The sequence below is a fragment of the Ostrea edulis genome, chromosome 8, assembly GCF_947568905.1.
Source record: "Ostrea edulis chromosome 8, xbOstEdul1.1, whole genome shotgun sequence".
Classification (NCBI taxonomy): domain Eukaryota; kingdom Metazoa; phylum Mollusca; class Bivalvia; order Ostreida; family Ostreidae; genus Ostrea; species Ostrea edulis.
The window spans coordinates 76,690,440-76,712,872 of record NC_079171.1 but is presented as its reverse complement, the minus strand read 5'-3'; the positions used below and the strand labels follow the sequence as shown (position 1 = coordinate 76,712,872).

At 37.8% G+C, this 22,433-nt stretch overlaps 1 protein-coding gene across 2 annotated transcripts in view; it reads right to left on the bottom strand.

The window, feature by feature from the left end:
• LOC125667403 (atos homolog protein A-like) overlaps positions 1-22,433 on the bottom strand; it is a 29,705-nt gene that overhangs the window by 4,957 nt on the left and 2,315 nt on the right. Inside the window, exons 2-10 of one of the 2 annotated variants that reach the window (XM_048900901.2) lie at positions 18,454-18,647; positions 15,768-15,964; positions 13,273-13,407; positions 7,837-10,192; positions 6,714-6,839; positions 6,422-6,495; positions 4,134-4,260; positions 2,912-3,070; positions 1,225-1,293 (exon numbers count right to left, since the gene is read on the bottom strand). In XM_048900901.2, the coding sequence (XP_048756858.2) occupies positions 1,225-1,293; positions 2,912-3,070; positions 4,134-4,260; positions 6,422-6,495; positions 6,714-6,839; positions 7,837-10,192; positions 13,273-13,407; positions 15,768-15,964; positions 18,454-18,647 (3,437 nt within the window). Of the gene's footprint in view, positions 1-1,224; positions 1,294-2,911; positions 3,071-4,133; positions 4,261-5,310; positions 6,045-6,295; positions 6,496-6,713; positions 6,840-7,836; positions 10,193-13,272; positions 13,408-15,767; positions 15,965-18,453; positions 18,648-22,433 lie in introns of those variants that run through there. The other variant, XR_008797873.1, reaches the window with a different exon arrangement.

Below are 22,433 nucleotides of genomic sequence, written 5' to 3'. Positions count from 1 at the left end.
TTGAACATGAGGACAATATTACATCAGTTGAACATGAGGACAATATTACATCAGTTGAACATATGGTTTAAAATGTTCAGAGCATAATTTTAGTGGTCAAAGTATATCACCCCAGTAACAAAATGTGTTATAATTAAGAGTATCTAATCAATTGACACTTACATCAAACTTATAAATCATTTGATAATGCATTTTTCTTGAAATTAGACAAAACTAAAGTGTGAAAATTTGCAATAGTTTTAAATAATGTCAATGGAAAATGTAGGCGGAATCAGGAGTTTCTGTTTGGGTCCTTTGACCTTTTGAGTTTGTGGTTCAAAATCTACAAGTATTTTTCTTTACCATCATCTACCTTCCCCAACAAATACGTGTATGCCACCTTATGTTCAAACGTTGACTAAAGTTAGAATGTCATGACCCTAAATCATAATTCTCCTCATAACCTTGACTTTTGACACTTAGTCTATAAAATCTATAGTTTTTGTCTCAATAATAAAGTTAATTGAAAAAATACTCTGTTTCTAAGGTAAGATAAAGCTTCATTGGTAGTTACTTTTACACAACATGGGGCAACACAAGATTGGCAGAGCTTTTGACCAACATTAGCTTAATCCTAATCATTACTGTGACATCTGACCTTCAACCTTGAAATCTGTAAGGGTTTCCGCTGCTCATCTCAGCTTATCTACCTATATTTAGGGCAGACAGACAATTGGGCAATATTTACTATAGGGAATCCTTTGATGTAGGGCCCTAATAAAATGTTTTCAGTCTTTTTACACTTGTAGTCATTTAATGAACATATATAACTATGTAAAGGTCATTCTTAATTCTCTACCTGTCCATGCACAGAAACACTGTACTCAATACTTACTACTTGTACTGTGTCACACTGTTATCAATACTTACTACTTGTACTGTGTCACACTGTTCTCAATACTTACTACTTGTACTGTGTCACACTGTTCTCAATACTTACTACTTGTACTGTGTCACACTGTTATCAATACTTACTACTTGTACTGTGTCACACTGTTCTCAATACTTACTACTTGTACTGTGTCACACTGTACTCAATACTTACTACTTGTACTGTGTCACACTGTTCTCAATACTTACTACTTGTACTGTGTCACACTGTTATCAATACTTACTACTTGTACTGTGTCACACTGTACTCAATACTTACTACTTGTACTGTGTCACACTGTTCTCAATACTTACTACTTGTACTGTGCCACACTTTGGTATGTGGTATCCTTTCTTCCCTAAATTTTCCAAATTAATATGACCCTGAAAATAAATTCAAAAATCCTCAAAAACAATTTTATCCATTCAAAATTTATTTAGCACTGTGCATAGGTAGTGGATTTCAGACAAGAACATGTGTTTCAAGGAAAGCACAAATCTGGATAGGATTTCTCATACAGAAAAATATATCACCTACATGTATCAGCTACAAGTTCATTGATAGTAATCAGAAATATCTCACCTACATGTATCAGCTACAAGTTCATTGATAGTAATCAGAGCTGGTCACAAACATTACTACATAAAGTGACAGGGCAGTGTCTATTGTAATCTGACAGTTAAGACTTACAAGGTGACAGGGCAGTGTCTAGTGTAATCTGACAGTTAAGACTTACAAGGTGACAGGGCAGTATCTATTGTCATCTGACAGTTAAGACTTACAAGGTGACAGGGCAGTGTCTATTGTCATCTGACAGTTAAGACTTACAAGGTGACAGGGCAGTGTCTATTGTCATCTGACAGTTAAGACTTACAAGATGACAGGGCAGTGTCTATTGTCATCTGACAGTTAAGACTTACAAGGTGACAGGGCAGTGTCTATTGTCATCTGACAGTTAAGACTTACAAGGTGACAGGGCAGTGTCTATTGTCATCTGACAGTTAAGACTTACAAGGTTACAGGGCAGTGTCTAGTGTAATCTGACAGTTAAGACTTACAAGGTTACAGGGCAGTGTCTAGTGTAATCTGACAGTTAAGACTTACAAGATGACAGGGCAGTGTCTATTGTCATCTGACAGTTAAGACTTACAAGGTGACAGGGCAGTGTCTAGTGTCATCTGACAGTTAAGAATTACAAGGTGACAGGGCAGTGTCTAGTGTAATCTGACAGTTAAGACTTACAAGGTGACAGGGCAGTGTCTAGTGTAATCTGACAGTTAAGACTTACAAGGTGACAGGGCAGTGTCTATTGTAATCTGACAGTTAAGACTTACAAGGTGACAGGGCAGTGTCTATTGTCATCTGACAGTTAAGACTTACAAGGTGACAGGGTAGTGTCTATTGTCATCTGACAGTTAAGACTTACAAGGTGACAGGGCAGTGTCTATTGTCATTTGACAGTTAAGACTTACAAGGTGACAGGGCAGTGTCTATTGTAATCTGACAGTTAAGACTTACAAGATGACAGGGCGTTGTCATCTGACAGTTAAGACTTACAAGGTGACAGGGCAGTGTCTATTGTAATCTGACAGTTAAGACTTATAAGATGACAGGGCAGTGTCTATTGTAATCTGACTGTTAAGACTTACAAGGTGACAGGGCAGTGTCTATTGTCATCTGACAGTTAAGACTTACAAGGTGACAGGGCAGTGTCTATTGTCATCTGACAGTTAAGACTTACAAGGTGACAGGGCAGTGTCTATTGTCATCTGACTGTTAAGACTTACAAGGTGACAGGGCAGTGTCTATTGTAATCTGACAGTTAAGACTTACAAGGTGACAGGGCAGTGTCTATTGTCATCTGACAGTTAAGACTTACAAGATGACAGGGCTTTGTCATCTGACAGTTAAGACTTACAAGATGACAGGGTGTTGTCATCTGACAGTTAAGACTTACAAGATAAGGTGACAGGGCGTTGTCATCTGACAGTTAAGACTTACAAGATAAGGTGATGGGGCATTGTCATCTGACAATTGGAAGAAGTAGGCAGTGACAGGAAGTGACACATGTTTGGGACAGAAGGATCCACCTGCCCCGATGTCACATGTAAATCCATCCACCACTCCGATTGGCTCAATACGGCCATTCAACACCGACTCCTAAAAATAGAACATCAGATACAAAATCACGGACTCGAATTTTAGTTAAATAGAACATCAGATACAAAATCACGGACTCGAATTTCAACACCGACTCCTTAAAATAGAACATCAGATACAAAATCACGGACTCGAATTTTAACACCAACTCCATAAAATAGAACATCAGATACAAAATCATGAACTCGAATTTTAACACCGACTCCTTAAAATAGAACATCAGATACAAAATCACAGACTAAAACTTCAACAACGACTCCTTAAAATAGAACATCAGATACAAAATCACGGACTTGAATTTTAGTTGTTAAATCACGGACTCCAACTTTAGTTGTTAAATCACAGACTCGAATTTTAGTTGTTAAATCACAGACTCCAACTTTCGTTGTTAAATCACAGACTCGAATTTTAGTTGTTAAATCACAGACTCGAATTTTAGTTGTTAAATCAGACTCGAAGTTTAGTTGTTAAATCACAGACTCGAATTTTAGTTGTTAAATCACAGACTCGAATTTTAATTGTTGGGAAGAAATGTTGATTTACAGAACTCTTCTAAATACTGGACTAAATCTGACCCTGACTAAATCTGACCCTAACCCTGACTAAATCTAACCCTGACCCTAACCCTGACTAAATCTAACCTTGACCCTAACCCTGACTAAATCTAACCCTGACCCTAACCCTGACTAAATCTAACCTTGACCCTAACCCTGACTAAATCTAACCCTGACCCTAACCCTGGCTAAATCTAACCCTGACCCTAACCCTGACTAAATCTAACCCTGACTAAATCTAACCTTGACCCTGACCCTGACTAAATCTAACCCTGACTAAATCTAACCTTGACCCTAACCCTGATTAAATCTAACCCTGACCCTAACCCTGACTAAATCTAACCCTGAAATGATATTTCTAAACAATGTAGATGTATATATTTAATTTGGCAATAAAATACCACCGAAGAAATCTTTCAGCATGAAATTCAGATAGTTTACAGTTTCTTCATTAAACATGTAAAATTAAAACCTGAATCAAATAAATTTTCCTTTAATCAACAATTTACCTCAAAGTTTCCCAGCAGGCAGTTGGTGGAGGCGGGTGCAGACGTACTCAGAATGCGTGACTGGTCAGGTGTGACAGCTGACCTCGAACTTTCAGAATCCAAGGTCAGTTTGGAGCAGGATAGAGCACTGTGGACAAAATCAAGGACAGCAGTGATTTTTCTGAGACCATAAACAGAGGGTGAACATTGTATTAGATCCGTCTGTTTGTAGATTTGTTTTCGTAGAGTTTGTCTCTCTATAAGTTTTAGGTCTCTATTTCTGTTTTCTTTGCATAAAGCATTATCTTTACTTCAAGTTTCTCTACACAAAATATCAAAATAACAATAAAAGCAGATTGTGGTTTCTTTTTCATATAGAAGGTGTAGACCTAGTGATGTTGACCTTTACTAAATGATCTTGAGTGACCTTTCTCTGAAAGACATTTCCCTATTACTTATTTCTATGATAAATGATCAATACCTGTTCAAAAACTTAAAATAAGACACACTTTATCAGTTATACATTATGTGTGACCTTAACCTTTCCAAAATGACTTTGAGAGACCTTGGTCCAAAAGCTCATTTACAACTGATGAAATATTGTTGAAATAAATTTTTTTTTACATATGTAGTGTATGTTCTGAGTGACATTGACCTTTAGAAAATGACCTTGAGTGAACTTTGTCTGAAAGCCATTTACCTATTACTTATTTGTGTGATATATGATTAACACCAGTTCGAAACTGTTGAAACAAAAAAAAAAAAAAAACGCCTAGTATATACTTACATAAGGTATATGTTCTGATATGTTCTGAGTGACCTTCACCTGTCTGAAATAACCTTGGTCCAAAAGTCCCTGTCTCAAGGAATATTTGTGACCAGTTATGATCAATATCTGATGAAAGGTTTAGGAGATGGGAACTCTTATATCAAATAAGGAACTTCTAATGTTCTGAGTGATCTTGGCCTTTCCAAAATGACCTTGAAATACCTTGGTCCAAAATTCCTTGTCTCAAGGAACATTTCTGATCAATTATATCAGTTTCTGAAGAAAGGGTAGGGAGAAATAGTCTCAGACGGACAGACAGACATGACAGTGACTATATGCTCCCCCAAAATCTTTAGGGGAACATAAAAATTCAAGACCAATTCACTAAATTACATTAACAAAGTAACCAAAAAACTTACAATTTATATCTAAAATTATGATTATATTTGAAACAAAACTGAAATGAATTGCTGTCTACAATATCTATGATGAATAGCTGTCTACAATATCTATGAATTTCTGTGGTTACGTTTAGTAAAAGTCTTGATTCCTGTAACGAGTGATGATGAATTTCGAGTGGTTACGTTTAGTAAAAGTCTTGATTCCTGTAACGAGTGATGATGAATTTCGAGTGGTTACGTTTAGTAAAAGTCTTGATTCCTGTAACGAGTGATGATGAATTTCTGTGGTTACGTTTAGTAAAAGTCTTGATTCCTGTAACGAGTGATGATGAATTTCTAATGGTTACGTTTAGTAAAAGTCTTGATTCCTGTAACGAGTGATGATGAATTTCGAGTGGTTACATTTAGTAAAAGTCTTGATTCCTGTAACGAGTGATGATGAATTTTGAGTGGTTACGTTTAGTAAAAGTCTTGATTCCTGTAACGAGTGATGATGAATTTCGAGTGGTTACGTTCAGTAAAAGTCTTGATTCCTGTAACGAGTGATGGTGAATTTCTGTGGTTACGTTTAGTAAAAGTCTTGATTCCTGTAACGAGTGATGATGAATTTCTAATGGTTACGTTTAGTAAAAGTCTTGATTCCTGTAACGAGTGATGATGAATTTCGAGTGGTTACATTTAGTAAAAGTCTTGATTCCTGTAACGAGTGATGATGAATTTCTAATGTCATGTTACTTGTCTGTACAGTATGCATATCCTTCTCTATTTCTGTTTTTTCTACATTCTAAAACTTCTCAGCTTTTGAATATCATTTCCTTTGCAATACCTTCATTAACAAACATAACAGTCTGCCTAACTACCCCATATCTATACAAAGACTACTCAGCCAAAATCAGCCACTCATACATAATTAGATAAAATGGTGAAGATAACAGTTAGCAGATCTTAACTAACTGTTATAAATGATTATTATACTACACACTGTTAGGGTTAGAACTATTATAAATGATTACGGTACTATAGTATCAGTATAGGTTAGGGTTAGGGTGAGAACTATTATAAATGATTACGGTACTATAGTATCAGTATACTTCCTCTCTTTCAGAATTCAACAGTACAACTTTAACTTGAACACTTACTTTTTAATGGCTCTGGAATTCACCAGGGTATTGTCATAGTCAAATCGCCCTACCGTCTTACGCTTCAGAGGGGCCTGAAATAAACAAAGAGATTTAAATCATTTAAACTCACTGGACTGAAATAAACAATGAGATTTCAATCATTTAAACTCACCGGACTGAAATAAACAATGAGATTTCAATCATTTAAACTCACCGGACTGAAATAAACAACCATCAGACAAACATTGATAATTATACTTCTATAGACTCAGGTGACTATTACTACTTCTATAGACTCAGCGAAACTCACCGGACTGGATCGGGAGGGTAGCCCTGTGCTGGAGTTGAACACCATGTTCGAGGACTGCTCCAGGTTTCTCTGAAAGCGATGAACCTGCTCCTGAGTCGGGAACTTAGTGTGAATCTCCACCGAATCCTGCATAAAATAAAACATCTGATACAGGAAGTTTTTATTATTACACAAGGCAGAGTAAACTGTGAATGAAGAAACCAGCATCTGATACATAAAGGTTTCCTAATTACACAAGATAGAATACTGTAAAACTTTTATCCCCTATTGTGGCCCAATCCTACCCCCTTAGGGGCCATGATTTGAACGAACTTGAATCTGAACTATGTCAGAAAGCTTTCAAGTAAATGTCAGCTCTTGTGGCCCAGTGGTTCTTGAGAAGATTTTGAAATGACCCTACCATATTTTTGCATTTTTGTGATTATCTCCCCTTTGAAGGGGCCACGGCTCTTCATTTGATCAAACTTGAAAGCCCATCACCCAAGGATGCTTTTTGTCAAGTTTGGTTGAAATTGGCCCAGTGGTTTTGGAGAGGAAGTCGAAAATGTGATAAGTCTAAAGACAGACGGACAGACGATGGACAACAGGCGATCAGAAAATTTCTCTTAAGCTTTCAGCTCAGGTGAGCTAAAAACAACAGGGGTCATGATGTAAACAAACAGGTCATAATGTAAAGAAATAAAGGCCATGATGTGAGCAAACAAGGACAATGATGTGAACAAATAGAGGTCATGATGGGAAAAACGACAATAGTGTAACTGTACAAAAGTGTAGTTGTACAATAGTGTAACTGTACAATAGTGTAGTTGTACAATAGTGTAACTGTACAAAAGTGTAGTTGTACAATAGTGTAACTGTACAATAGTGTAGCTGTACAATAGTGTAGCTGTACAATAGTGTAGCTGTACAATAGTGTAGCCGGACTATAGTGTAGCTGTACAATAGTAGCTATACAATAGTGTAGCTGGACAATAGTGTAGCTGGACAATAGTGTAGCTGGACTATAGTGTAGCTGTACAATAGTGTAGCTGTACAATAGTGTAGCTGTACAATAGTGTAACTGTACAATAGTGTATCTATACAATAGTGTAACTGTACAATAGTGTAGCTGGACAATACTTACACTAGTGTAAGAGCGCTGCAGTTCTTTCTTCAGGAGTTGTTGACACAGTGACGATTTGGTCTTCTGTGATCCACTTCTGTTGGATGCACCAGCAATAATCTTAGATCCTTCTTCACCAACTTCATTCCTCTCCCACATGCTCCTCCTTGATCCACCACTGTCAGTTTCATCCTCTTTGAATCCATTCCTCTCAATTTCACCTCTTCCGGATCCTCCCAACTTTATTCTATCATAATTCTGACTGTCTGGGGCATTCACTTCTGTAACACTGTTTGTACAGATCATCAAATCTTGGTTATTTGAGCTCTTACATGTGGATGAGTTTGTTGAACTTTTTGTCAAGTCTTTAAATACGTCTCTAGATTTGATATCACAATAATGTTTGAATCCGTTGGATTCTGAAAGACTGTTTGTAGGAGTCGAGTCGCTGGACGATTTGTCCAAGCTGAAAATGTCATGGAATGATTTGGACAACACAGAATCTAAATCCGACAAATTCTCATCAGGCGAAAGCTTTAACTCATCCAACTGACACAAAGTCAACTGGTGACCTAACATTTCTGGCTCAGAAAAACTCTTCCTAAAGTTGGATCTTGGACCTGGGTATTTTTGAGTGGGATCTGGGTATTTCTGAGTGGGATCTGGGTATTTTTGAGTGGGATCTGCCTGTGAGCTTGGTGGTGTAAGTGACTGTGGTTCTGATGAATTGTTTTGTATGTGTACATCTGTTGGTGTAAGTGACTCGTGTTGCATTTTGTCCACTTTGGATTCAATCTCTGTCCTACTATTAACACATGGTATACTCTTCAACATCGCACTAGCACTAAGGTCACAAATATCATCAACAAAGTCATCGAACAGCGAGTAGGTCTCACTGGATACAGAGGAGTGCTCCTCGGATTCTCTGTGAGATGAGAGACTCTGTACTTGCTTGTTCCGTTGTTCACTGTGTTCTATGGATGAATTCCAGTGATCTTTCAACTTTGGTTCTGAGGAGCTGTGAGGTTGGACATTGTGTTTGTGAGACAAGGCACCTTGTACCTGCCTGTCCTGCCTTTCATTGTTTTTTATGGATGATTTCCAGCTATCTTCTTTTGACTTTGTTTCGGATGAGCTATGAGGTTGGACACTGTCCGTATGTATGTGGAGATTTTGAGATTCTGATGACAATATCTTCTGTAGATTACAGACAACTGATACGTCCGAGTCATTCCCTCTCTGTGGGGTTTGACTACCTGTCTGTGGGGTTTGACTAGAGTGACATCCAGCAGCTTTAACTCCATCGGGTGAAACAGACGACTCCTGCAGAATCCGCCTGAGCGAGGATTTATCATGCGAGGTCAGCTGTCCTATGTCAGATTTTGATAAAGACGAGCTTGGCTCATCTCCGACATTAAATTTACAATATTTACAATGCATTGTGGGAATGTTGCTTAGACTGGCTCCAAGTCCTTTCTCTGGCTGGTGTGAAGATAAACTCGCAAGGTAATTTTCTAGATCATCAGAGTTCAGCGGTTTGACAAGGTTTGAGATTTTACTGGCAAGAACACGATCCTCAATGGATTCTGGCGAACTCAAATCCAGATGGCGCTTTTTGTAGAATGTCTGTGTGGATTTTCCTGCTGAGGTGAACAGGACTTTCGGACTTGGTAAGCGACTCACCAGAAAGTCAGAATCTCTCTGATTGGGTGGTTCATCTGGTAATAATGGCAAAGGTTGGGCTTTAAATGACATCTTTAACTCGGACACATCAGGACTTATACCTGATCTTTCCACAGGCACTTGAGCCTGAAGTTTCTTGACAACAGGTGGTTTGGAGGTCAGAGAGTCTACCCCTCCTCTCGGTCCTTGTCCCCTCTGTTTTGGAATTGCTCCAGACTCCTGACTAATTATGGGACCCCCTCTGTTTAAACTGGTTCCTTGATGGAGGTCAGGTAAATTGTTTCCATTATCTTGAAACAACTCTGGAGACGTCCTACGGAGTTCCTCGGTCTTCTTGCTCCATGCTCCTACAGATAGACTGGGCTTAATGCTGGGTACACTTCCTACAGATTGACTGGGCTTAATGCTGGGTACACTTGCACTGCTTCTGGAATTTCCAAAATCTGAACTAGGTTTATTTAGAATGCTTGTAGGAGACATGACCTTCGGACTCAGGTCTCGATCAGGACTAGCTTTTTTCCTCATCGAGACATTTTTCTCATCTTGACAGAGGAGATTTGGGATTTCAGCTAATCTGGGCATTGAGACAACTGAGACTTTCAATCTCTCAGTCCCGAGATCTGCCACAGGGAAGCTGTGCATCTCACCGGTGTCTGTAAAGCCGGGAACCACCGTCTCTCCCGGAGAATATAACCTGTAAATCACACAGAGACTTCAATAACATTACATCTACAGATAAATGTGAATCACAGAGACTTCAATAACATTACATCTACAGATAAATGTGAATCACACAGAGTCAATAACATTAAATCTACAGATAAATGTGAATCACAGAGACTTCAATAACATTACATCTACAGAGAAATGTGAATCACACAGACTTCAATAACATTAAATCTACAGATAAATGTAAATCACACAGAGACTTCAATAACATTACATCTACAGATAAATGTGAATCACAGAGACTTCAATAACATTAAATTTACAGATAAATGTGAATCACAGAGACTTCAATAACATTAAATCTACAGATAAATGTGAATCACAGAGACTTCAATAACATTAAATCTACAGATAAATGTGAATCACAGAGACCTCAATAACATTAAATCTACAGATAAATGTGAATCACAGAGACTTCAATAACATTAAATCTACAGATAAATGTGAATCACAGAGACCTCAATAACATTAAATCTACAGATAAATGTGAATCACAGAGACTTCAATAACATTAAATCTACAGATAAATGTAAATCACACAGAGACCTCAATAACATTAACTCTACAGATAAATGTAAATCACACAGAGACTTCAATAACATTAAATCTACAGATAAATGTAAATCACACAGAGTCAATAACATTACATCTACAGATAAATGTGAATCACAGAGACTTCAATAACATTAAATCTACAGATAAATGTGAATCACAGAGACTTCAATAACATTAAATCTACAGATAAATGTAAATCACAGAGACCTCAATAACATTAAATCTACAGATAAATGTAAATCACACAGAGACTTCAATAACATTACATCTACAGATAAATGTGAATCACACACAGACTTCAATAACATTACATCTACAGAGAAATGTAAATCACACAGTCTTCAATAACATTACATCTACAGATAAATGTGAATCACACAGAGTCAATAACATTACATCTACAGATAAATGTAAATCACACAGAAACTTCAATAACATTAAATCTACAGATAAATGTAAATCACACAGAGACTTCAATAACATTAAATCTACAGATAAATGTAAATCACACAGAGACTTCAATAACATTAAATCTACAGATAAATGTGAATCACAGAGACTTCAATAACATTAAATCTACAGATAAATGTAAATCACACAGAGTCAATAACATTACATCTACAGATAAATGTGAATCACACAGAGTCAATAACATTACATCTACAGATAAATGTGAATCACAGAGACTTCAATAACATTAAATCTACAGATAAATGTGAATCACAGAGACTTCAATAACATTACATCTACAGATAAATGTGAATCACAGAGACTTCAGTAACATTAAATCTACAGATAAATGTGAATCACAGAGACTTCAATAACATTAAATCTACAGATAAATGTAAATCACAGAGAGACTTCAATAACATTAAATCTACAGATAAATGTGAATCACAGAGACTTCAATAACATTAAATCTACAGATAAATGTAAATCACACAGAGACTTCAATAACATTACATCTACAGATAAATGTGAATCACACAGAGTCAATAACATTACATCTACAGATAAATGTGAATCACAGAGACTTCAATAACATTAAATCTACAGATAAATGTGAATCACAGAGACTTCAATAACATTACATCTACAGATAAATGTGAATCACAGAGACTTCAATAACATTAAATCTACAGAGAAATGTAAATCACACAGAGACTTCAGTAACATTAAATCTACAGATAAATGTGAATCACAGAGACTTCAATAACATTAAATCTACAGATAAATGTGAATCACAGAGACTTCAGTAACATTAAATCTACAGATAAATGTGAATCACAGAGAGACTTCAATAACATTAAATCTACAGATAAATGTGAATCACAGAGACTTCAATAACATTAAATCTACAGATAAATGTGAATCACAGAGACTTCAATAACATTAAATCTACAGATAAATGTGAATCACAGAGACTTCAATAACATTAAATCTACAGATAAATGTAAATCACACAGAGTCAATAACATTACATCTACAGATAAATGTGAATCACAGAGACTTCAATAACATTACATCTACAGATAAATGTGAATCACACAGAGACTTCAATAACATTACATCTACAGATAAATGTAAATGACACAGAGACTTCAATAACATTAAATCTACAGATAAATGTAAATCACACAGAGTCAATAACATTACATCTACAGATAAATGTAAATCACACAGAGACCTCAATAACATTACATCTACAGATAAATGTGAATCACACAGAGACTTCAATAACATTGAATCTACAGATAAATGTAAATCACACAGAGACTTCAATAACATTAAATCTACAGATAAATGTGAATCACAGAGACTTCAATAACATTAAATCTACAGATAAATGTGAATCACAGAGACTTCAATAACATTACATCTACAGATAAATGTGAATCACACAGAGACTTCAATAACATTAAATCTACAGATAAATGTAAATCACACAGAGACTTCAATAACATTAAATCTACAGATAAATGTGAATCACAGAGACTTCAATAACATTAAATCTACAGATAAATGTGAATCACAGAGACTTCAATAACATTACATCTACAGATAAATGTGAATCACAGAGACTTCAATAACATTAAATCTACAGATAAATGTGAATCACAGAGACTTCAATAACATTAAATCTACAGATAAATGTGAATCACAGAGAGACTTCAATAACATTAAATCTACAGATAAATGTGAATCACAGAGACCTCAATAACATTAACTCTACAGATAAATATGAATATGCTACAGAATGAGCGATATATTTTGCACACACCTGTAGATAATTTGTAGTAGAATCAATATATATCATTCATACAGTATACACAATTGTGCAAAATTGTAGATAATTTGTAAAAGAAAAGAATTGTTAAGACTAGGGTTACTATAGCGAAGCAAACTTTTGTACAAAACTGTAGATAATTTGTAAAAGAAAACAATTGTTAAGACTAGGATTACTCTAATGGAGCAGACTTTTGTACAAACCTGTAGACAATTTGCAGGGGAAGACAACCCTTTTTTGAGATTAGCCAGGAGCTGAGCTGCGAGAAGTGAAGGTAGGACCTTAGTGCCTGGAGCAGGAACCGGCCGGTCACACTGCTCGAGTCCACACGGTCAGATCTATGGAGGAAAATATATATATTATAGTAACAGCTAGAAAGTTGAAATCTGGTCAAACCTAGTTATATGTAGGCGTACACTGAGCTCGGTGAATTATATCTGATGGTGGGTTTCTGACAAGTAGAAACTGTGTTCTCAGGGAATTATAACTGATGGTGGATTTCTGACTAGTAGACATTTCAGGGCAATATGTAAATAATTTGCGAAAATGGTGTAACTAACGTACAGAAGACAAGAGGCCCATGGACCACACCCTAACCCTAACCCTAACCCTCACCCTCACCCTAACCCTCACCCTCACCCTAACCCTCACCCTAACCCACACCCTAACTAACCCTCACCCTAACCTTCACCCTCACCCTAACCCTCACCCTAACCCTCACCCTCACCCTCACCCTAACCCACACCCTAACTAACCCACACCCTCACCCTAACCCTAACCTTCACCCTCACCCTAACCCTCACCCTAACCCTAACCCTCACCCTAACCCTCACCCTAACCCTCACCCTCACCCTCACCCTCACCCTCACCCTAACCCTCACCCTCACCCTCACCCTAACCCTCACCGGAATAACCTTGGTTCCTATACATTCACATGTAAAACTTTGATCCCTATTGTGACCCCAACCAACCCCCAGGGGCCATGATTTTTACAAACTTGAATCTCTCCTATGTCAGGAAGCTTTCATGTATTAAATGTAAACTTCTCTGGCCCAATGGTTCTTGAGAAGAAGATTTATAAAGATTTCCTCTATATATTAGCATGTAAAAAATTTGATCCCCTATTGTGGCCACATCTTACCCTTGGACAGTGCTCCAAGTCAAATCTGCCATCAGGTCGCAAAATGGCGACCTAGAAATATTTCTGGTCGCCATTTTCAAATTTCTAGTCGCCATGCTCAAAATTTCTACTCGCCATGGTAAAAGATTTTGTAAATAAGACCTACAATTTTTTTTTAATTTGAATATCTTTCAAGAAAAAAATCTACACCCATGTATGCGTTTTGTTTGTTTTATTTTTAATCTGAATAGAAATGTTCTGTGAAACATGCTGGAGGCTAACAAGTCAAGTATTTACTCTGGCAAAAGTTGTATTGCATTGGGCCATCCTTTATATTTTACAGTACGCTTCTGGGGAAGAAAACCCAGCGTTCCACACAAGGATTTTCTTTAAAGTCCTCAATAAGTGGGCTTTCACTGCTTATGCAAATAAGAGCTACTTTTGTTGGATCTTTTGTTGAACAATTAGTACCAGCATCAATAAGAACACTACATCCCGAGTTTGTAATTGTTTGTGAAAATTAGCAGCAACAGTTGCCCCGCTCGACTTACTACTAATAATGCAGTCATGGACAAAGACGTGTCCCAATACTGTTACCGTGAATAGTCACACTTCCACATTTGAAAGATGTATACCAGGCCGTGGTGAAATCGGACAATGGGTGTCCAGAAATGGTGGACGTTGCTGGCTGATTAGCCTCACAAATTCTGCAAAACATTTCGCAATCTCTGTATATCAACCACGAAGATTCCTTCAGCCATTAGGACTGGGGTTCTTCCTTTACTTTTGCATTTCTCTTTAGACACTGCTACATCTTTTGATGCAGAACTTTGCCCATGTGATTCTGGACTTTCTTCGTTACATGTACTAGGACGAAGCTTCTACTTTTTACTACTGATCAATCCAAAGTTCTTTAACCCCCGTTTTACTGCCATCTTGATTGCTTTCAAACGCTGTTTTGACCGACACTGAAAAGAATTTATTCAGACTTCCGATCCCGATTACAAAATTTTACTGGATGTCCAATTTTTTTTCCACTCGCAAAAATGCGACTTAAATATAATATCTAGTCGCAAAATATATTTTCTGGTCGCAAATGCGACCATTTTACTCACAACTTAGAGCACTGTCGGGGACCATGATTTTAACAAATTTGAATTTGCACTATGTCAGGAAGCTTTCATGTAAATGTCAGCTTTTCTGGCCCAGTGGTTCTTAAGAAGAAAAGTTTTAAATGACCCCACCCTATTTTTGCATTTTTGCGATTATCTCCCCTCTGAAGGGGGCATGGCCCTTTATTTAAACAAAAACTTTAATCCCCATCACCCAAGGATGCTTTGTGCCAAGTTTAGTTAAACTTGGCCCAATGGTTCTGGAGAAGAAGATGAAAATGTGAAAAGTTAACACCGATGCCGACAATGACAGACAACGGACAAATTTTAATCAGAAAAGCTCATTTGAGCCTTCGGCTCAGGTGAGCTAAAATGAAAGATAGACAATTCCACAACATGCATCACAAACATTGACAAACAGACAGACAGATGGACAACATGACAAATAGATGGACAGACAGAGTACCTTTTTTGTTGCAGAAGAATTTCCCATCTCTCCAGTAGTACAGAATCATCATTACAGCCTACCCCACTCCCGTCCACAGAGCAAGCCTCCAGACGACCGTGATCACAGTCTGGCAACAAAAGCACCTCGATAATCAGTGGAATGTGATTCCGGGACAGTTTCAGGATCTGAGTCTTTATCTGGTCCGCCCGACGACACTGCAAGGATTAAACACATACAATTACAATGCTACATTCCACAAACAGATAAATAGAACAAGATTCAAGTCTTTATCTGGTCCGCCAACGACATTGTAAGGATTTTAAAAAGATTACGTTACATTCCACAAACACATACAATTACAATGTTACATTCCACAAACACATAAATAGAACAAGATACGAATCTGAAAGGGTAGAAATTTAATCATTATATCACGTGCAGACATATATAGTAGAAACTATCAGTTCTTGGTTTATTTTAGCATCTTACCCAATACTGGTAACTTAATGCTATGTCAGTACTCACAAATGTATATAGATGATCATGTATAGACCAGGTAATTAGTTTCTTCCCCAGTGATACAAGCAAAAAAAAAAAAAAAAACATATTGCCTACCCTATTTTTTTTACAAGATTTAATCGGAAACACACAATTTTTTTTTGGCCTAAGTGTGTTCACTGTAACCATGTTTAAGCGTATGTGTGAATTCATTATAAGTGTGTTCACTGTAACTGTGTTTTACTGTAAGCGTGAATTCATTATAATTGTGTTAACTGTAACTGTGTTTTACTGTAAGCATGAATTCATTATAATTGTGTTAACTGTAACCATGTTTTACTGTAAGTGTGAATTCATAATGTGTGTGTTCAATGTAATTGTGTTTTACTGTAAGCTTGATTGATTGATTGATTAAATATTGTTTAATGTTCCTCTCGAGAATATTTCACTCATATGGAGATGTCACCAATGCCGGTGAAGGACTTCAAAATTTAGGCCTATGCTCAGCGACTATGGCCATTGAGTAGGGAAGGATCTTTATCATGCCACATCTGCTGCGACACGGGACCTCGGTTTTTGTGGTCTCATCCGAAGGATTGCCCCATTTAGTCGCCTCTTACGACAAGCAAGGGATACTGAGGACCTATTCTAACCCAGATTCCCACGAGATGCTTGAATTCATTATAATTGTGTTCACTGTAACTGTGTTTTAATGTAAGTGTGGATTCATTATAAATGTGTTTACTGTAACTGTGTTTTACTGTAAGCATGAATTCATTATAAGTGTGTTTGCTGTAACTGTGTTTTACTGTAAGTGTGAATTCATTATAAGTGTGTTTGCTGTAACTGTGTTTTACTGTAAGCATGAATTCATTATAAGTGTGTTCAATGTAACCATGTTTTACTGTAAGCATGAATTCATTATAAGTGTGTTTGCTGTAACTGTGTTTTACTGTAAGTGTGAATTCATTACAAGTGTGTTCACTGTAACTGTGTTTTACTGTAAGTGTGAATTCATTATAAGTGTGTTCACTATAACCATGTTTTAATGTTAGTGTGAATTCATTATAAGTGTGTTCACTGTAACCGTGTTTTACTGTAAGTGTGAATTCATTATAAGTGTGTTCAATGTAACTGTGTTTTACTGTAAGCAGAGTTGTGGAAAACATTTTTAGATAGCCAGTCATTCGGACTGACAAGAAGGCAACATAAGCCAGTCCAAAATCTAAAGTCACAAAATTAAAAAAACAAAACAAAAAGTACACGTCAACATTTATTTCCTTTATTAAACATCGATATACTTCATAATTACATTTACTCTGTCTCCATTTCTATGCTCCTCGGTTAAGAACAGAATTCTCATGATCTCTTATAGAAGAGTACCTGTATTTTAATGAGGCGGCGATAAAATTTTGTAAGCGGTTATTTGGTATGCAGCCGTCAGTCTGTCAATGCAAATATTGCATGCCATTTTAACACCATCGGATTTTAACCATTCCCGCCCCTCTGTCCAATTGTGTTTAATTCTCTTTGTCGAGATCTTTCGTATTTAACCTTGTCTTCATCTGTTAGTTTACATTTTTTACCTGGTTTCGCTCCAGTTGTAAATTTAATGGGCCACGCGGCCATGCTTGTTACGCTTTCATCAGCCTCGATCTTGTTTAAGGAAAAAAGTATTACTCAATCGCATTTTACTTTTACAAGATAATTGCGCTGAAAAATGTGCCGATGCTTGCAGGAAACAAAGCAAAAACAAAAAACCAGGACGGTCATTTGGACCGACATCAATGGCGTTTATACCGGTCGCAAGCATTTTTAATCGGTTTTGCCGGCATGACCGGCAGTTTTCCACAACTCTGCTGTAAGCATGAATTCATAATAAGTGTGTTCACTGTAACCGTGTTTTACTGTAATCATGAATTCATTATAAGTGTGTTCACTGTAACTGTGTTTTACTGTAAGCATGAATTCATTATAAGTGTGTTCAATGTAACTGTGTTTTACTGTAAGTGTGAATTCATTATAAGCATGTTCACGGTAACCGTGTTTTACTATAAGCATGAATTCATTATAATCATATTCACTGTAACCATGTTCTACTGTATATAGACAACACTTGCGATGCGATAATTTACAGTCATGGTGCTCATGGTCATTATGTCAGCCAGATTTGAGTAAATTGTATTATTTTGATAATGTACATTACCTGCTCCCTGTGAAGGTCACACTGGTGCCATGGAGTGACCTTGACCCCTTGAACTCCCTGTGCTGGAGGGCAATGCTGACCTTCACTACGACCTTTAGGCGAGAGGTCAGGTGTCCTTGCTTCAACAATCAAAATTCCAACATCTACAAACAACTCCACCGGGTTCCAAACACAGTCCTCCATGTCTGGTGATCCTACAATTCAAGAGGTGGATCATGGAAATAGAAAGGTGGATCATGGAAATAGAAAGGTGGATCATGGAAATAGAAAGGTGAATCAAATGTATGACAAATTATTTGCATCAAATTAACAAGGATGGTAAACCTTGTTGAGCATGAAAATGTGAAGATAACGAACAGTGATCAATCTCATAACTCCTATAAAGGTGAAGATAACGAACAGTGATCAATCTCATATCATCTCATATACAGAATACAAAATTAAAAGTTGGGCAAACATGGACCCCTGGAAATACCAGAGGTGGGATCAGATGCCTAAGAGGAGTAAGCATCCCCTGCCAACCGGTCACACTTGACACGTGAGCATAAATTTTATAAGCGGAGATTGAAAATAACATTGTGCATTTTTAAAATGTTGAATTTCAGAAACAGTGATACAAAGCAACACCATTCTTTTGGATTTTGTTACTGTTGCTGTGACAAATAAATTCTATCATTACAATCACTTGTCTCTGATGAGGGCGGGGGTCACTTGTCTCTGATGAGGGCGGGGGTCACTTGTCTCTGATGAGGGCGGGGGTCAATCTTGTCTCTGATGAGGGCGGTGGTCAATCTTGTCTCTGATGAGGGCGGTGGTCAATCTTGTCTCTGATGAGGGCGGTGGTCAATCTTGTCTCTGATGAGGGTGGGGGTCACTTGTCTCTGATGAGGGCGGGGATCACTTGTCTCTAATGAGGGCGGGGGTCAATCTTGTCTCTGATGAGGGCGGTGGTCAATCTTGTCTCTGATGAGGGCGGTGGTCAATCTTGTCTCTGATGAGGGCGGTGGTCAATCTTGTCTCTGATGAGGGTGGGGGTCACTTGTCTCTGATGAGGGCGGTGGTCAATCTTGTCTCTGATGAGGGTGGGGGTCACTTGTCTCTAATGAGGGCGGGGGTCAATATCAGTGCTCCAAGTTGCGAGTACAACAGTCACAATTGCGACCAGAAAATATATTTTGCGACTAGAGATTATATTTAAATCACATTTTTGCAAGTGGAAAAAAATTGGGCATCGAGTAAAATTTTGTAATTGGGATTGGAAGTCTGAATAAATATTTTTCAGTCTCGGTCAAAACAGCATTTGAAAGCAATCAAGATGGCGGTAAAACGAGGGTTAAAGCAAAAAGTAAAAAGTAGAAGCCTCGGCCTAGTACATGTAACGAAGAAAGTCAAGAATCACACGGAGAAAGTTCTGCTTTTAAAAATGATGTAGCTGTGTCTAAAGAAAACTGCAAAAGTAAAGGAAGAAACCAAGTCCTAATGGCTGAAAGAATTTTCGTGGTTGATATACAGAGATTGCAAAATGTTTTGTAGAATTTGTGAGGCCAATTAGCCAGTCTGGTAGTCGACATCTGATAAATGTTGTGAGGAAATGAGGATACTGTTATGGAAATGGAAAGAAAACATGCTTTCTAAGTACATTAGAAGTAAATGAAAATGTTTTTTTTTGGGGGGGGGGGGGTGATATTTCTTTTCAGTGTTGCGGTCTATGCCAGTTCGATGAGGTCTATGTCGTCATGTTTTGGCATAGACTCGTGGTCTATACCAAGTTTTAAACTAATTTCGAACACTGCATTCACAATGTGGGGAGAAACATATAACTTTTCAGTTTGGAATAGGGCATTGTTTTAGCCTGAATGGATGATGTTTACATTTATCAGGGTTAGGCAGTGTTTTCCCTAAGAACCGGCCACCGGCCAAATTGACCGTTTCAAACGATTTTCTGGCCGGTTCAAATGTAAAAAATCAAAAAATAATATGTTGTCAATTTCAGTGATGTTGATTTACACGATCGATCTTTGCAAAGAATGTATGCGGTAGCAATTGGTTGGCTATAAATATCTTTCATATTTCTTCCTTGTTTATGTTTTTATCGAGAGCTTTTTGAAACGGCGATTTTGATTGGACGATATTTTAAACTCTCACCTTGCGCGTGAGAAGCACATGGCAGTGAAAAATAATGAAGCGTCGAACGAATACATTACATGATTTCTTCCAGTCAAAACATCGCAAAGGTGTGTATTTAACACCACTGTGACTAACTTGTCTGAGGTAAAAATGTTCAACCCTTTGGTATATATTTAAAAATGTAGGTTAAAAAGTGGCATATGAACAAGGGTCATTTTGCCCCCTGAAATGCCTCAGAATGCAGGATTTTGCGTCTAATTTTCCAAAATTTCCATACCCCCCCCCCCCCTGGCCTGTTACAATTCTAAATGGGCCTGTTCAAATGAAATGAATGGAAAACACTGTTAGGGTTTAGGTAAAGATAATACTGATTCTGGCACTTCAGGAATCCAGGTTAGAAGAGGTCCTCAGTACCCCTTGCTTGTTGTAAGGGCCGATTAAATGGGGTGGTCCTTCAGATAACACAAGAAAAACCAAGGCTCTGTGACACAATAGAGATCCCTCCCTGATCAAAGGCTGTAAGTAATGAGCATAGGCCTAAATTTTGCAGCCCTTCACTAGCAATGATGACATTTCAATGCAGGGCTTGAAGCTAACTTTTTATGTCACCAGTCCAGCTGGACTGATGGGGCAAGATTTCAAACAGTCCGCAGAAAAATTTTTACCAGTTCACCATTTTTCCATAAATAATTAAACATATTTCGTTAATGTTCTCAAAATGAAATTTAACTCCATATGCCTCAGACAATATTGTAGCACTTAAAGGTGGGATTAATTTACGAATCAGATTCATCTGATATCTACAGATCGAAGCATGCCAAATGTGTGTTTAAAATTTTATAAGTATATTTTCCAAAATGATGCTTTAGAAAATTAACCAGTCCCATCGGACTGACTAAAACAAATGTCAGTCAGTCCGCCAAACTTTTAACCAGTCACAGACTGACAGGCATATTTTAATTTCGAGCCCTGTAATGCCATGTAAAAACCCATATCACATATCATCTGATTCTGCAGCACCGCGCGATACTGATGATGTCACAATAGCCAAATCAACAACTAGTACAAAAACCCACATCACATATCACATATCAGCCCGGCGTGCAAAAATGCAGATCAATCCGGATATTACGTATTCGCTCGTAACAATCAATAAATCTGAGTTTTTACTATGCATGGTAAATCAATTATCAGGGTTTTTACTGTAGTAAATTAATGTATCAAAGTTGGTACAACAGCTCATCATAATTAATATACAAATTTTCACCAGTTAGTCAATGTATCAAAAATATACTGTAACATGTAGCGGTCACCCACCTAAGTGCAGATCACGCTCGCCATTGCTTAACTTGTGTGATCAAGAGAGAATTAACTCTACCACATAACTAGAAAAGCAAGTTCTCTAGCGAGGCAGTATAAGTTCCCTCTTATACTGTCTGCTACACTCCCCCCCACTCGCGAAAGATTCGTCCTGAAGCTCAGCGTGAGTCCTGTCTGACTGTTTGGCACCTGCTCAGTGATGGCATCCGTCATTCCTGACGACAACCACCATCATCCCCGGATGAATCCACGTCCACACCCAGAGCTCCACGTCCACACCCAGAGCTCCACGTCCACACCCAGAGCTCCACGTCCACACCCAGAGCTCCACGTCCACACCCAGAGCTCCACGTCCACACCCAGAGCTCCACGTCCACACCCAGAGCTCCACGTCCACACCCAGAGCTCCACGTCCACACCCAGAGCTCCACGTCCACACCCAGAGCTCCACGTCCACACCCAGAGCTCCACGTCCACACCCAGAGCTCCGAGGATGACTCTACCTGAAGCAGGCCTCCCGCCAAACACCACAG